The sequence below is a fragment of the Eriocheir sinensis genome, chromosome 42 (assembly GCF_024679095.1).
Source record: "Eriocheir sinensis breed Jianghai 21 chromosome 42, ASM2467909v1, whole genome shotgun sequence".
In the NCBI taxonomy this organism is placed as follows: domain Eukaryota; kingdom Metazoa; phylum Arthropoda; class Malacostraca; order Decapoda; family Varunidae; genus Eriocheir; species Eriocheir sinensis.
The window spans coordinates 1,607,304-1,624,095 of NC_066550.1; the positions used below are offsets into that span (position 1 = coordinate 1,607,304).

A 16,792-nucleotide genomic window follows, 5' to 3' on the forward strand; every position below is an offset into this window, starting at 1 on the left:
TGGAAGCCCCTCGTTATTCAGTTTACTCCTGGCCTTGGCGAAATGACGGTCGATTCTATATTTGAAGGAGTTGATGGTGTTCGCATTTACTACTTCTGAGGGAAGATTGTTCCAGTGGCGGATGACTCGGTTTGAAAAGAAACTCCTTCCAATGTCTGTGTTACATCGACTCGACTGAATGGGTAAACCGTTATTTCTAGTTCTTGAGTTGGTTTGCAGTTCAAAGAATTTGGAGTAATCGACGTTATTGAACTTTTTTAGATACTTGAAGACTTGAATCATATCCCCTCGTAGGCGTCTTTTCTCCAATGTAAAGAGATTGAGTCGCTTGAGTCGTTCCTCGTATGGTTGAGCCCTGAAGGTTGGAATCATCTTTGTGGCGCGTCGTTGAATCCTTTCCAGTAAAGCAATGTCCTTTCTGTAATTGGGAGACCAGAACTGCACTGCATACTCGAGGTGCGGTCTTACCATGGAATTATACAAGGATAGCATCACGTCTGGTGTTTTACACTCGAAGTTCCTCGCTATGAACGCATAATGTTGGCCTTGTTGTATGCTTTTTTACAGTGATTCGCGTGTTTCAGGTCACTGCTGATAGTGACTCCAAGATCCTTTTCCTCCTGCATCGCTTGCAGAGGTCTCCCATTCATGATGTATGTGTGGTTACTATTTTGGGACCCAATGTGCATGACTTTGCATTTGTCAACATTAAAAGACATTTGCCAGTTTTCCGACCATTCGATAATGAGATTGAGTTCTTTCTGAATGATTTGAGTCGGTCTTTGTGAGGGCATCTCCACCCACCTTGGTGTCATCTGCAAATTTCGATATTGTGGATTTCAGTCCTGATTCTAGGTCATTGATATATATGATAAAGAGGATGGGTCCCAGCACTGACCCTTGAGGCACTCCACTAGTGACTGGTAGCCAATCGGAAGGCTGTCCGTTGAGTAGTACTCGTTGTTTTCTGTCGGTGAGCCAATCTCTTATCCACGCGATCAGATTGGCTCCGATGCCCGCCGAGTGCAGTTTCTTAAGGAGTCGCTTCGTGCGGTACCTTGTCGAAGGCTTTCTGAAAGTCCAGGTATATAACATCACTGGGGATGTGGGCATCCCAGTTCTTATATATACCTTGGAAGAAGTCTAATAAATTCGTTAGGCAGGGCGCTTGTTTCTGAAGCCATGCTGGGTGTCGGCGATTATATTATTGTTTTCTAGAAACTTAACAAGTTTATCTCTAATAATCTTTTAGTATTTTTCCTGCCACTGATGTCAAACTTATGGGCCTGTAGTTTAATGCAACGCTTTTGTCTCCTTTTTGAAAATCGATTATTACGTTCGCCATCTTCCAGTCTTCCGGGACCTTGTTTAGTTGAACTGACCGGTTGAATATGGTAGTGAGTGGTTGAAGAATTTGTTGTTTAAGCTCTTTTAATAACCGCGGGGACAAACTGTCGGGTCCGTTGACTTGTTCGTCGAGTTTGTCCAAGTACTTTTTACTTCTTGGTCGCATATTGAGTCAATTTCCAGCGGCGTGATCTCACTTTCGGCGGGGCAGGGCTCTCGGGAATGGTTTCGATGTCCTCGACTGTGAATCTGGATGCGAAGTTACTGTTGAGGATTCTGGCCATCTGTTTACTGTCCTGGGTTACAGATCCAGTCTCGTCTGTCAGGGGACCAATATTGGATTTTACTTTCTTTTCGATCTTATATGCGTGAAGAATTTCTTGGAGTTAGTTTTGATTTGGCTATTTGCTTTTCATAGTTGCGTTTGCTACTCGAATAAGGCTGCGACAAGCTCTGAGGCTGTTGTGGTACTGTGTGCTGGCTTGACGTAGCATTCTATTTCATCAAATTATAATTCCTTTTTTAGGTTTACTGCCCTTTTTATTTCTCTGGTCATCCACGGTGGATCTACATTTATTTACTCGCCTGGATTTCGTAGGCACTGTAGCCTTCTCTACTTGCAACAGCTTATCTTTGAAGACGTTCCACGTTGTCGATTGTATTGTCGGTGATGCCAAGTTGGTCCCAGGTCGTAAGGGAAGCAGCGCTGCGGGCTAAGTTGAAATTTCCTTTTTTGTAATCTAGTATCACTGATGGATTATCTACGAGTTTGTGACATATGTTGATATTAAAACGGATTAAGTGGTGATCGCACCCATTAAGTTTCTCACCAACTGTACAGTCGCGAATGAGGTCGGGGTCGCTTACTAATACCAGATCCAGCAGATTGTTTTCTCTTGTTGGTTGAGTTACAACTTGAGTGAGGAACGAATCCTCCACCATTTCTAAAAGCCTGTTACCCTCTTGATCTCCAGTCATCAGTCCCCAGTCAATGTTAGGGCAATTAAAGTCCCCAATTATAATTGCTTCCTTGCTTTGTGTTAGAGAGTGAATCTCTTCGTAGAGGGCAGTGTCATCGGCTGCCTGTTGTTTCGGAAGCCTGTATACGGTTGCAAGTGTTAGTTTCTTGTTATTTAAGGAAGGAAGGAAGGAAGGAAGGAAGGAAGGAGGGAAGGAAGGAAGGAAGGAAGGAGGGAAGGAAGGAAGGAGGGAAGAAGGAAGGAAGGAAGGAAGGAAGGAAGGAGGGAAGAAGGAAGGAAGGAAGGAAGGAGGGAAGGAAGGAAGGAAGGAAGGAAGGAAGGAAGGAAGGAAGGAAGGAAGGAAGGAAGGAGGGAAGGAAGGAAGGAGGGAAGGAAGAAAGGAAGGAAGGAGGGAAGGAAGGAAGGAAGGAAGGAAGAAGGAAGGAAGGGACACACCTCAACTTACAGGACTCAGATCATCAAGGTTCACAGTCCACCAGGAGTAGCCCAGAGAGGGAGTCCAGTCTACCACGGGACAGTCCACTCGTCAAGGTCCAGCCAGGTCTATTGTTGACAGTCTGGGAACGGGAGGAAGGAAGGAAAAGGAAGGACAGAAGGAAGGAACACACACACTCATATTCTTAACTTCTGTCTTTCTTACTGATGCGATATTTCTTCTCCTCCTCCTCTTCTCCACAATGTGTTGAGTAGGTGGGTGTTGATACAATTGCTTTTCTCTCTCTCTCTCAATCCATCTATTTTTCTCTATTATTTCCCTTCTTTATCTTACTTTCTCCCTCTTCCTCTCATCATTACATTTTCTCTTCTTTATCATACTTTCTCCTCCTCTGTTCATAATCTCTCTCTCTCTCTCCCCTGTTATCTCATTCTCCTCTGTCTCTCTTCATTCTTAATTTTTATTTGTCATTTTCTCCCTCTCTCTCCTTCTTTTCCTTCTCTCTCTCTCTCTCTCTCTCTCTCCCCTCATCACTTCTAGGTAAACTTCTTTTTATTTAAATAGGGGAAGTTAGACACAAACTAATTTTTATTTGTCATTTTCTCCCTCTCTCTCCTTCTTTTCCTTCTCTCTCTCTCTCTCTCTCTCTCTCTCTCTCTCTCTCTCTCTCTCTCTCTCTCTCTCTCTCTCTCTCTCTCCTCATCACTTCTAGGTAAACTTCTTTTTATTTAAATAGGGGAAGTTAGACACAAACTAAACAATTATTTTTTATTATTAACAAAAAACAGACACACCAGCACTGAGGAAGGTCATATATGTGGCTGGGGAAGGAGGGGTGGGGGGGCAGAGGTCCTTGTGTGGCTGGGGGCTATGTGGGGTATGTCAAGATCCAGTGGGGTTGAATCCAGTGGGTCCTGTGGCTGTGGTGAGGTGGGTATATATATATATATATATATATATATATATATATATATATATATATATATATATATATATATATATATATATATATATATATATATATATATATATATATATATATATATATATATATATATATATATATATATATATATATATATATATATATATATATAGTGTTACATGAACACGCAACCCGCCGAATGGTGGTTCACGGGACGGACGCCATGATTCACCTCCTCACCGACCCGCCACGTGAGGCCTCGGCGAACCAGGGCCAAGCTGACTTCTCCACCGCCTGGCTGCCTCAGAATCAGTCCACCCAGCGCCTCTGAGCTGGCCACACCGCGTGGCTGACCTCTTCACTTGCGGCTCTGCGGTTCCCAGGGCCCATTGGATTACGCTGAGCGCCCTGAGGCAGGACGCCAGCAGCGAGCCCCACGAGCGGATGGGGCGGTACTCAGCGCCCCTGGACTGCAAGGTGCTGAGGCGGGGACTCGACGAGTGTGTCTAGGCGTGTCGCTATTGTGGGGAGCCAATAAACCAGCTACCAGAAAACGTGTTTCCCTCAGCCCTTCCCTTCGTTACACTGGTGTCAGGAGTGGGATTCGTGGCCTTTGGAGAGACGGCGAGGTTGTGGGAAAGGCTACCTTGACTGCGCAGTGGAAAACTTGGCAAGATGACTACCCCGGCAGCAGCGGGAGGCACGCCGACGCTAGCGGACTTGGTGGAGGTGTTGAACCAGCAGTTCCAAGGTCAAGCTCGGCAGTTAGAGGCTCAAACGAGACAAGCTCTCTCCGAGGGCCAACAGGTTCAGGCCCAAGCCATTAGTGAGTTTAAGGACGCGTTTCTAAGTGGCTTGGGCGACCTCAGGGAGGAGGCCAGACAGTTCGCCGAGGACAGCTGTCGGAAAGTGAAGAGCGAAGTGATGAAGGAGGTGGTTAAGATAGAAAAGGACCTCCGAGATCAGGTGACGAGCCAGCTAGACACTGTGGTTGCGGGCTTCAGTGGTGCGGTAGCCGCGTTGGAGGAACGGATAGACGGTGGGGGGAAGGCGGGGGTGCCTGACAATGGAGACAAGGCACCACCCGAGGGAAGCAACTCTCCTCATGCTGATGACCGTGACGATGGAGAGGCGGACCGGCGGACGCCACGCTGTCAAGGAGAGGCTAGTGGGACGATTAGTCGCAGGGACGCCCCGGGATGTGCCCTAGATCCGTCCCGTACCCATCCCGCCACTCTTCCACGCTCTCCTCCCATGTCTCCCTCCGTGGTTCCCCGCCGGGAGACGGCAGGTCGCCGCAAGCCCCAGGATTTCGACGGGCGAGTCTCTCTGGAGACTTACCTCGCTCAGTTCGAGCTAATGGTAGAGGCTCAAATCTGGAGCCCATGGGAGAAGGCTGTGCAGCTCGCATTGAGCCTGAAGGGTCCCGCCGTGGAGGTCCTGAGCCAGCTTACACCTGCCCAGCGCTCTTCGTACTCCAGCATCGTGGCGGTGCTGGAGCAACGGTACGGCCACCAACACCAAGCGGAGGTGTTACGGGCCTGGTTCCGGGCCTGGATCCGTGCCCGGGAGGAGACGCTGCAGCAGCTAGCCCAGGACTTGAAGAACTTGGACAGGAAGGCCTATCCGGAGGCCACAGAGGACCTCCTCTCAATTTTGTTACGAGACCAGTTTGTGGATGCACTGAACGACCAACAGCTGCAGGTATACGTGAAACAAGCTCACGTTGGCGACCTTCAGGAAGCGTTAGCTCGATCCCTGGAGTTCGAGTCATTCGTCCAGTCAAGCACCGTGAAACCCAAGGTCGACCAAGCGAGGAAGGAATTCCGAGCTCAGAGGGGCCATGTGAGGTCTCGAGGGGACAGGGCCGTCACGGAAGCTTCCCGGGGGGTGCTGGGATTGCCGTCGGGTAGGGCACAAGTGGGGGAACTGCCCCACTGCCAACCGCTCGTCTTCTAGTGGCGACAGAGCACTGGTGCGGGCCAGGGTGTCTGCCAGGGTGTAGCCAGCCGACACAACCTACCAGCTCTAGCCCACGGGCTGGACATGATGATGATTCAGCGTCGTCGGAAAATGGAGGATGGTTGGGCGGCAGGGGCCGGCGCCAGCCATCCCCATCCAGGCCCCACTCTCTCTTAAGATGCCGTACCACTGCCTCCCACAGCGTGCAGGTCGAGGGAACCGTGAACAGGGTACCTTGTCGAATCACGGTGGACACGGGTGGAGCGAACATTCGTCCGGACGGACGTGATGGCGGAACTGAATCCTCCAGTGGCGGTACAGCGCCTGTGTGGCGTTACCGGCCACTGTGCCGAGCTGCGAGGACCATTGGAGGCCCATATCACCGTCGGAAAATAGGTCGAGCGGCTGCCTGCGTGCGTGGCGGATATTGATGACTTGTCTTTTGGGCGTGGACTACCTCAAAAAGCCGGGCACGAGTCGACTTTGGAGACATGACCATGCGGATCAGGAACGTCGTGGTGCCCCTGCTCGAGTCGAGTAGCCCGCCCAGGTGGTCGTGGCCAGAGCAGTATCGTCCCCGAGGTCGGAGACGCGTAAGATGCAGACTGAGCCGGAGGATGGCGGCGAGACGGCCTAGTGGAGCCGCCGCCCGCCGAACAACTGCAGGGCGGTCTGGTGGTCGGCAAAACCTGGGTTCAGGGAGATAAGGACGAGTTTACGGTGCTGGTTGCTAATCTCTCGGATGGTGAGCATCATACCCTGGCAGGCACAGCACTGTGAACGTGCGAGGATGTTGAACGGGTGCGGGAAACTGCGGACGACAGGTCAGTGGCGAGGGCTGCTGGCGGTGGCGTGCCCGAGCACCTCCAGGAGCTGCTGGGGAGGAGCTCTAAATGTCTGGGACAGAGGCAAGCAAACCAGCTGAGGAACCTGCTCATCTCTTATGCTGACGTATTCTCGACAGGCTACAGAGACTTGGGACGGTCCGACCTGGCCAAGCATCGCATCGACACCGTTAACAGTCGCCCGATCAAGCACCCCATGGAGAATCGCCCTGCCCGTCGCGCGGAAATTGAGACGGCGGTAGGGAAACCCATCGTACAGGGAGTATTGGAGCGGTCAAGCAGCCCGTGATCGTCGGCGGAAGCTCTGGTGAGGAAGAAGGACGGTACGAGAAGATGTGTGTACTACCGTGTACTTAACGATGTCACAGTCAAGGACTCCTACCCCCTGCCTCGGATTGACGACACCCTGGACGCGCTGGTCGGAGCCAGGTGGTTCTCTACCCTGGACCTGAAGTCAGGATACCACCAGATAGAGGTAGCCGAGGAAGACAAGGCTAAGACGGCGTTCTCCACCGGGCAGGGACTGTGGCAGTTTAAGGTGATGCCATTCGGCCTGTGCAACGCCCCTGCAACCTTCGAGCGACTGATGGAAAGGGTGCTTGATGGGCTCCAGTGGAAGACCGCCCTAATCTATTTGGACGATGTGATTGTGTACGGGACCACGTTCGAGGAAGAGTTGGAGCGGCTGGAAGCAGTGTTCCTGCGGTTCAGGGCGGCTAACCTGAAGCTCAGCCCCAAGAAGTGCCTGCTTTTCCTGCGGGAGGTACCGTTTCTGGGGCACATTGTCTGCCAGGATGGAGTCAGGCCGGACCCTCAGAAGGTAGCCGCTGTGAAGAAGTGGCCGGTGCCAAGGACAGTGAAGGGAGTGCGGAGTTTGCACCTACTACAGGCGCTTTGTGCAGGGCTTCGCTACCATTGGCACTCCCCTGCACCAGCTAACGCGAGAAGGGGCGGTGTTCCGCTTGGACCCGGAGTGTCAAACAGCCTTCGAACGACTAAAGGAGGCCCTGACAGGCGCCCCTGTGCTGCCGTACCCAGATCCTCGCCCCCATTACCTGTTGGACTGCGACGCTAGCGCTGAGGGGATCGTTGCTGTGCTCTCCCAGGAGAAGGAGGGACAAGAGCAGGTGGTGGCGTACTACAGCCAGAAGTTTAGCCCGCCTGAGCGCAATTACTGCGTCACAAGGAAGGAGCTGCTGGCTGTGGTTAGGAGCCTGGACCACTTTTACCCTTACCTCTATGGTGCTTCATTCACCGTGAGGACGGACCACGCAGCCCTACGGTGGCTGAGAACACTGAGGAACCCGGAGGGCCAGCTTGCGCGTTGGCTCGGAAAGTTGGAGCACCACAACTACCACGTGGTGCACCGTTCGGGTAAGGCACACAACGACGCTGACAGCCTCAGCCGGCGGCCGTGCGAACCAGACTGCCGTCACTGTAGCTGTAAGGAGCCAGTGGAATATCGACGGACAGTGGTGTCCGTGGACCTATCCAACAGATAAAGACGGGTGGCAGGAGGCCCAGCGTGCAGACCCGGACCTTGGGCACATCGTGAGGATGCTTGAGTCAGGCGCGGCCAGACCACCACGGGAGAAGGTAGCAGTAGTGACTAGTGAGCCCCCCCGCGAAGCACTAATGGGAACAGTGGGACACCCTCGCTCTGGGCGGAGGAGTAATGCTTAAGCGATGGTTGATGCCAGACGGGCGAACACGGTTTTGGCAGACTGTTGTTCCGAAGGTCATGCGGAGGAGGCTGATGCGGGAAGCCCACGACAACATCACCAGTAGACACTTTGGGATGAAGAAAACGCTCGGCAGACTGCGGCAGCGGTTTTACTGGGCAGGGTTACGCCAGGACGTTGAGGAGTGGTGCCGGGCTTGCGACACCTGCAGCGCAAAGAAGGGTCCCGGACATAAGAGAAGGGCCTCTCTGCAGCTGTGCCAAGTGGGAGCCCCCATGGAGCGAGTTGCCGTCGACATCGAAGGGCCACTCCCGACCACAGCTGCAGGCAACCGTTTTATCTGTGTTGCCATGGACTACTTCACGAAGTGGCCTGAAGCCTACGCCCAGCCCAACCACGAAGCCACCACCTTCGCCGAAGTGCTGGTCGAGCAGTTCTTCTCGAGATTGGCGTTCGGAGAGCTCCATTCCGACCAGGGCCGCGAGTTTGAGGCAGGAGTATTTCTAGAGTGCTGCAAGCTTCTTGGCTCAAGGAAGACCAGGACTACACCTTTGCGGCCGCAGTCGGACGGGATGGTAGAACGGTTCAACCGCACCCTTGCTCAGGAGCTTGCAACGTTCTGCAAGGATGGCCAGACTGAGTGGGACAGGAAGTTGCCGCTGCTGCTGATGGCCTATCGCTCCGCAGAGCACGAGGCCACCTCCTACGCCTGCCCGCCTCATGCTGGGAGGAAATCCGCCTCCCTGTGGACCTCGTCACTGGTCGTCCGCCGGATGAGGAATTACCTACAGTAAGAACAACATACGCCACGGCCTTACAAGAACGCTTGGCAGAGACCCACCACCAAGTGCGGGAGAACCTGCACTTTGCCGCTGAGGCAATGAGACGCCACTACGACCGCGGTTCCAGAGTCACTGGTCACGCAGAGGGTGATCAGGTGTGGCTCCACAACCCAAGGAGGAAGAAGGGCCTCTCGCCCAAGCTACAGAGTCCTTGGGAGGGCCCCTACATCGTTGTCGAACGGGTATCTGAGGTGACTTACCGGATTCGCCGCGGGACACGCGGCCGGCCAAAGGTGGTGCACGTGGACCGATTGTGGCGCTACCACGGCCCAGGGCGGTACACCTGGGGTCCGGAGCAGGAGGCGAACGACACCCTGTCCGAACATGGAGATGACATCATGAGCCTACCGGACCACACACCGGGAGCGGACTACGATGCTGAGAGGGAGGACGTGTCGCCATCTTCGGACGACGGCGACGTGGCACCCGAGGCGGATGAGGTCTCGATAGACAAGAACCCACCTGTCGGAGGGGGGTCTGCGCCGCGGCCCCAGAGACAGAGGAGGAGGCCTCGGAGATTCAACGACTTTCTCCTTGAGGAGGAGGATTAGCCGTGAATGTAAGACTATTGTGTGGTAGCACTGTGTAAATATGTCTTTGCTTGTTTAATACAAGCGTGGCGAGGGCGCCACTTCTTTCGCAGGAGGGGGCAGTGTTACACAGACACGAGCGAACCCGCACCCGAATGGTGGTTCACGGGGACGGACCGCCATGATTCACCCTCCTCACCGACCCGCCACGTAGGCCTCGGCGAACCAGGGCCAAGCTGACTTCTCCACCGCCTGGCTGCCTCAGAATCAGTCCACCCAGCGCCTCTGAGCTGGCCACACCCCATAGCTGACCTCTTCACGCACGGCTCTGCGGTTCCCAGGGGCCCATTGGATTACGCTGAGCGCCCTGAGGAACGAAAGGACGCCAGCACAGCGAGCCCCACGAGCGGATGGGGACGGTACTCAGCACCCCTGACGGAGCTGCAAGGTGCTGAGAAGGCGGGGACTCGACGAGTGTGTCTAGGCGTGTCGCTATTGTGGGGGAGCCAATAAACCAGCTACCAGAAAACGTGTTTCCCTCAGCCCTTCCCGTTCTCTGCAAGGCCCCGATCCCTTAGTTGTGGCGAAAGCAGGCCCCAAGGGGCGCCACCCCTTACTCCTTTCGTTACAATATATATATATATATATATATATATATATATATATATATATATATATATATATATATATATATATATATATATTGGCTGTGGTGAGGTGGGTATATATATAATATATATATATATATATATATAATATATATATATATATATATATATATATATATATATATATATATATATATATATATATATATATATATATATATATATATATATATATATATTTTTTGTTACTAATAAAAATTAACAAAAAAAATTTGGTGATTTCATATGTGCCTGTGTGTGTGTGTGTGTGTGTGTGTGTGTGTGTGTTTGTGTTATTTCTTCTTCTGCTCCTCTTCTTCCTCCCCCTCCTCCGCCGCCGCCGCTGCCCCACAGCTTCAGGCCGGGCGGAGTCTGAGCTCTTGACCCCACGATGGACGAGGTGTTTGCGCCACCAAGACAAAGTGTTAGCTGAGCCCGCCGCAGCACACACCCGCCTGCACATCCAGCTGCCGCCTCAGGACACGCCCCACCTCCGTCCCTGCGACCCCCGCAGCCACACTCAGCTAATGGGGGGAGGAGAAGCAGAGGTGTTAGTTGGGGTGTGACAGTGTGTTGATGGTGAATAAATAGGGAGGAGGGAAGAAAAAGAAGAAGTTAGGGATTGTGTGTTTTATTCCATGGTGAAAAGAAGGAAAATGGATAAATGGTTTGTAAAAATTGTGCTTTAGAGAAAAAAAGATATGGAGGAGTTGATTAAATTTACACATCTTTGATTCTATATTGTTTGCAGTGAATAAAAGATGAGGAAAAGGAGGAGGATAACAATAGCAAACACACAAAATGCCAACTACAAAGATGTATAACTAAATAAACAACACAAGAATAACAAAAATGTGCGATAATAATGCAATGAAAACTGAAGAGAGATGGAACATTGCGCTCTTGAGAATAAACACAAATCTATACAAACATTCTACACACACAAAAAAGAAAAATAGAAAGAAAAATAAACCAAAACATTCTTACCTTTTCGATGAATGAGGAGGAGATCTTTGAGACAGTGACCTGGTGGAGGTGATGATGACCATGATGATGAGTGGGAGGAGGAGATCTTGGAGACAGTGACCTGGTGGAGGTGATGATGACCATGATGATGAGGGGAGGAGGAGATCTTGGAGACAGTGACCTGGTGGAGGTGATGATGACCATGATGATGAGGGGAGGAGGAGATCTTGGAGACAGTGACCTGGTGGAGGTGATGATGACCATGATGATGAGGGGAGGAGGAGATCTTGGAGACAGTGACCTGGTGGAGGTGATGATGACCATGATGATGAGGGGAGGAGGAGATCTTGGAGACAGTGACCTGGTGGAGGTGATGATGACCATGATGATGAGGGGAGGAGGAGATCTTGGAGACAGTGACCTGGTGGAGGTGATGATGACCATGATGATGAGGGGAGGAGGAGATCTTGGAGACAGTGACCTGGTGGAGGTGATGATGACCATGATGATGAGGGGAGGAGGAGATCTTGGAGACAGTGACCTGGTGGAGGTGATGATGACCCTGATGATGAGGGGAGGAGGAGATCTTGGAGACAGTGACCTGGTGGAGGTGATGATGACCATGATGACAGGGGGGAGGAGGAGATCTTGGAGACAGTGACCTGGTGGAGGTGATGATGACCATGATGATGAGGGGGAGGAGGAGATCTTGGAGACAGTGACCTGGTGGAGGTGATGATGACCATGATGATGAGGGGGAGGAGGAGATCTTGGAGACAGTGACCTGGTGGAGGTGATGATGACCATGATGATGAGGGGGAGGAGGAGATCTTGGAGACAGTGACATGTAGGAGGAGAAGATGACCATGATGATGAGGGGGAGGAGGAGATCTTGGAGACAGCGACCTGGGCCTCCACCAGGAGGCTCAGCACCGATGATGATGAGGGAAGGAGGAGATCTTGGACACACACACACACACACACACACACACACCCAGCGCCCCCCGTCACCCACACACCCGCGGCCTCCACCAGGCGGCTCAGCACCGACTCGCTGCCCTGACGGAAGGAATTGCTGACTGCTTGACACACACACACACAAAAATAAAAATAAATAAATAAATAAATAAATAAATAAATAAAAAAAAATAGATAAATAAATAAATAAATACAAATAAATAGATAAATAAATAAATAAATAAAAATAAATAGATAAATAAATAAATAAATAATTGATGTGTATTATTCTAGTGTCTATTTTTTTGTTTACTTTTCTTTTTTTTTCCTGGTCTTTGTTCTTTTCTTCCACTCTCAAATCACACTCTTCCTTCTCTTCCCTTATTCTTACTTTGTTTTTTCATTTTTTTCTCTTGTTTTCTCTCCTTTTACCCTTTTCTTTGTAATTTCCTTCTCCTTAGACATCCCATTGGCTATTTCCTTCCATCCTTCCTTTACTCCTTCTTTTCCTATCTCTCTCTCTCTCTCCTGCTTGGTGTTTTCTCTTCCTTGCTTCTGCTGTACATTTTCAGCTCCTAAGCCACCTCTACTTTCCTCTCTCTTCTCCTCTAAATCATCTTCCTGTGCATCCATTCCTTGTTCATTGTTTCCTTCATCTTTTCTTTAAGCATTCTCCTCCTCCTCTCTCTCTTCCCCCAAACAACTCTCCTATAATTTCTTTTCACACTCCCTTTCCTCACATTACTCTTGTAGCTTGTCTCCCTCCTCCTCCACCTCCCTCTGTTCTTATATATTTCCTTCCCTCTCCCTTCCCCTTAATTAAAGGATTTCCTCTTCTATGTTCCCTCTATCTCCATAAACGCTTCCCTTCCTCCCTCACTCTTTCTTAATCACTCTTCCTTCACCTCATCTGCTTCCTCTTCTTTCTTTTGCCTTTCTTACTCTTTGCCTCCTTCTCCCTCCCTTCCCTTCTTCCCTCTCCTTTCCTATCCTCTTCCTTATTCATTCTCCTTTCCTCTTCCTTTTCAGCCACTGCCTTTTCACATATTCTCACCAACCTTTTGCATCTTTCCCTTCACTCCCTCTCCCCCTCTCCTCCCCCTCCCCCTCACCACCTGGCGCCTCCAGCGTGGCACCCTGGCACTCACGGCCCGCACCTCCACCGGCCACCACCCCGGCCTGGCCCTGCGCCTCGTCACTTCCTTCCTTTACTGTAAAAAACTCACACCTGTAACAAGGACAAAGGGTCACTCTCCCCCTCCTCTGTGTGCCATTCCCTGCCTCAGCATATTCACTGTTGCTCTACAATGTTCCTTCCCTTCTCTCTCCACCATCATCTCCTCCCTTATATTCATGCCCGGGAAAGTTTGAAAGGTTCACTCTCTCTCCCTCCTCTGTGTGCCACTCCCTAGCCACTTTACTATCTCCCTTCCCTTCTCCCTCCCCCATCACCGCCTTCCTTAACCTCCCTTATGCTCATACCTGGGAAAGATTTAAAGCGTCACTCTCCCTCCTATGTTCCCAAGCCAGGCAGACTCACTACGTATTACTTGACACTCTCCTTTCTTCCTCCCCTCCCCTCCCCTCCTTACCTCCCTCCCTGTCTATCCCTTTCCTTCCTTTCCTCCTGTCTCTCCCTTCCCTTCTTTCCTTCTCTCCAATCTACTTCTTCCTTTCCCTCCTGTCTCCCCTTCCTTCCCTTTCCTTCTCTCCAATCTACTTCTTCCTTTCCCTCCTGTCTCTCCCGTCCCTTTCCTTCTCTCCAATCTACTTCTTCCTTTCCCTCCTGTCTCTCCCTTCCCTTCCCTTTCCTTCTCTCCAATCTCCTTCTTCCTTTCCCTCCTGTCTCTCCCTTCCCTTTCCTTCTCTCCAATCTCCTTCGTCCTTTCCCTCCTATCTATCCTTCCTTTTCCTCCTACATGTCCCTTTCCTTTCCTCTTGCCTCAACCCCCCTTCCCCCCGCCTCACCTCCCCTCCTGCGTGGTGGCCCCCATGGTAAGGCACCCCGTGGCGGGGTCCAGGGTGATGGCGGGGTGGCACACCCCATCAGGCGTAGCGCTTGGAGTCCCAGTCTTCAGGGTCCCGGGACACACGTACACCCAGCCCAGGGGAACCAAGGGAGGCCGGGGACATCCTGGGGGAGGGGAGAGGAATCAGTGTTGCACACACACACACACACACACACACACACACACACACACACACACACACACACACACACACACACACACACACCAGGCCCATAATTTTGGCAGATTTTGGGGGGTCTAGAGTCTAGTCTGGAGTGTATTACATCACAAGAACATTGCTTAGAACTCACACAGTGTGAAGACAAAGCACAAGAACCACGGAAATGACGGGAACAAACAAACAGCAGTGCAGTGGTGCAGGGGTTGGCCGCAGCAGGTGACCAGGTGTTGACCGTGAGGTGCCAAGAAACGCTGCAGTAATGCACAAACATGTTGATGCCCCAAGAAACTATCACATTACATCCAGTATTTATGTAATGCACAAACATGTTACAATGATGCCTCTAGAAAATATCACATTACATCCAGTATTTATGTAATGCACAAAACATGTTACAAGGATGCCCCAAGAAACTATCACATTACATCCAGTATTTATGTAATGCACAAAACATGTTACAAGGATGCCCCAAGAAACTATCACATTACATCCAGTATTTATGTAATGCACAAAACATCACACAAAATATCGCCCCGGATGTTACAAGAATGCAGCAAAAAATAAGAGATTATATCAAGTGTTCATGTAATGCACATAATACGGATGTTACAAAATGCAGCAAGAAATAAACATTATATATCAAGTGTTTATGTAATGCACAAATCATCACCCTGGATGTTACAGGAATGCAGCAAGAAATAAGAGATTATATTATCAAGTGTTTATGTAATGCACAAAATATCACCCTGGATGTTACAGGAATGCAGCAAGAAATAAGAGATTATATTATCAAGTGTTTATGTAATGCACAAATCATCACCCTGGATGTTACAGGAATGCAGCAAGAAATAAGAGATTATATTATCAAGTGTTTATGTAATGCACAAAATATCACCCTGGATGTTACAGGAATGCAGCAAGAAATAAGAGATTATATTATCAAGTGTTTATGTAATGCACAAAATATCACCCTGGATGTTACAGGAATGCAGCAAGAAATAAGAGATTATATTATCAAGTGTTTATGTAATGCACAAATCATCACCCTGGACGTTACAAAAAATAAAGAACCACCACAGTCACCTCCATAACCTTGCTGTGGTGGTGGTGGTGGTGGTGGTGGTGGCCATTACCCTCACAACACCACGCCACAGTCCGCCACAGTCACCTCCTTAATGTCCCTGTGTTGGGCTGCCTCGGCCACCACGTGCAGTCCGTCCACCACCTCACCGAAGACATGAGACGACTCATCACCATCCTTACAGTCTCTGGTGAAGATGCCAAAGTTACCACACTCACCCCGGGTACAGTCAGTCCACACCAGCCCACACACATCCCCCGCCCGGCCTGACTCTCGGTACTCACCCTCATCAAGGCCAGGCAGCAGGACGGATGACCCTTCCCCATCATTACTCTCATAGTCCCCGCCCTCCACATACTCTCCCACCTCCGCCTTGCTCTCTACTCCACACAACCTGGTGTTAACGTAGGAGGGGCCGCGCTGCCCCGTGCACAACAGTAAGAACTGTCTGCCCCGAGGGGTGTCGGGGCTCAGACGGATTTGTACCCGCCGCGGCGCGCTGCCCGGCCAGGACAGGTCCAGGAACACCGTGCAGGGGGGGGAGGGCGGCACAACCTCGCTCACCTGCAGGGTTGCCGCGCCCAGTGGCGGGGGATGGTCCTTCAGGGCGTGGAGGCACAGCTGGCCGGCTTCAAGGCTTATTCTTGCGTGTCGGCGCTGACCTTCCGCCTGGTGGACAGCAAACACCCGGCCAGCCTCCAGCAGGCGCCTGGCGGGCTGCGTCAGGCTGCGGAGGTCCTCGGCCGTCAAGCTCCATGTACAGATGAGGTGCAGTCTGTCCATGACAGTGGAGTCTGGGTCTGCCTGGGGCCTGGGCTCCTCTGTAGCAAGTGTTTCCAGAGCTGCCTGGACAGCCTGGCCAGCCTCTAGGGCTGCACTAGATGCCTCTCTCACCTTCCTGGCGGTGGTGACGGTGCTGGCATCAGGAAAACCTTCTCGGCACTCCTCCACCGCCTGCTCTGCCTCGCCAGTACAACGAACCATTTCAGTCACCGCCGCGCCCACTTCTTGTTCTGTTGCAAGGGTGCGCAACGTCTCCAGCATGGCCTGCAGCCCCTGCTCCTCCTTCTTCAGCTCCTCCTCCTTGGCCGCCACACGGGACTCTTCCTGCTGCAGGAGCTCCCTGGCACTCCTGCTCTGGTCCACCAGTCCCAGGAGCCTGTCCTCCAGCTGCTGCTGCTGCTTGCCCCAGCCTGCCAGGGTCGTCTGGTACTGGTCCAGCTGCGACTGAGCCTCCCGGCAGGCGGTGATGGCGGCCACAACTGTGGCCTCCTGTTCCTGCAGGAAGGAACGCATTTTCTTGGAGAGACCCGCCGCCTCCTTCTTGCCAGCCGCCCCTGATGGTGCTCCTTCCCCGGCACTGGGTGGCGGCGAGGCTGCTGCTTCCCCGGCACTGGGTGGC

General features: G+C 51.5%; 1 protein-coding gene across 1 annotated transcript in view; it reads right to left on the reverse strand.

Annotated features, from left to right (window-relative positions):
* Window positions 1-16,792, reverse strand: part of LOC127009806 (uncharacterized) — a 161,584-nt gene extending 144,792 nt beyond the window's left edge. The window contains exon 1 of the mRNA XM_050883168.1: window positions 15,393-16,792. Coding sequence (XP_050739125.1) covers window positions 15,445-16,686 — 1,242 coding nt within the window. The 5' untranslated portion in view covers window positions 16,687-16,792 and the 3' untranslated portion in view covers window positions 15,393-15,444. The remainder of the gene's footprint in view (window positions 1-15,392) is intronic.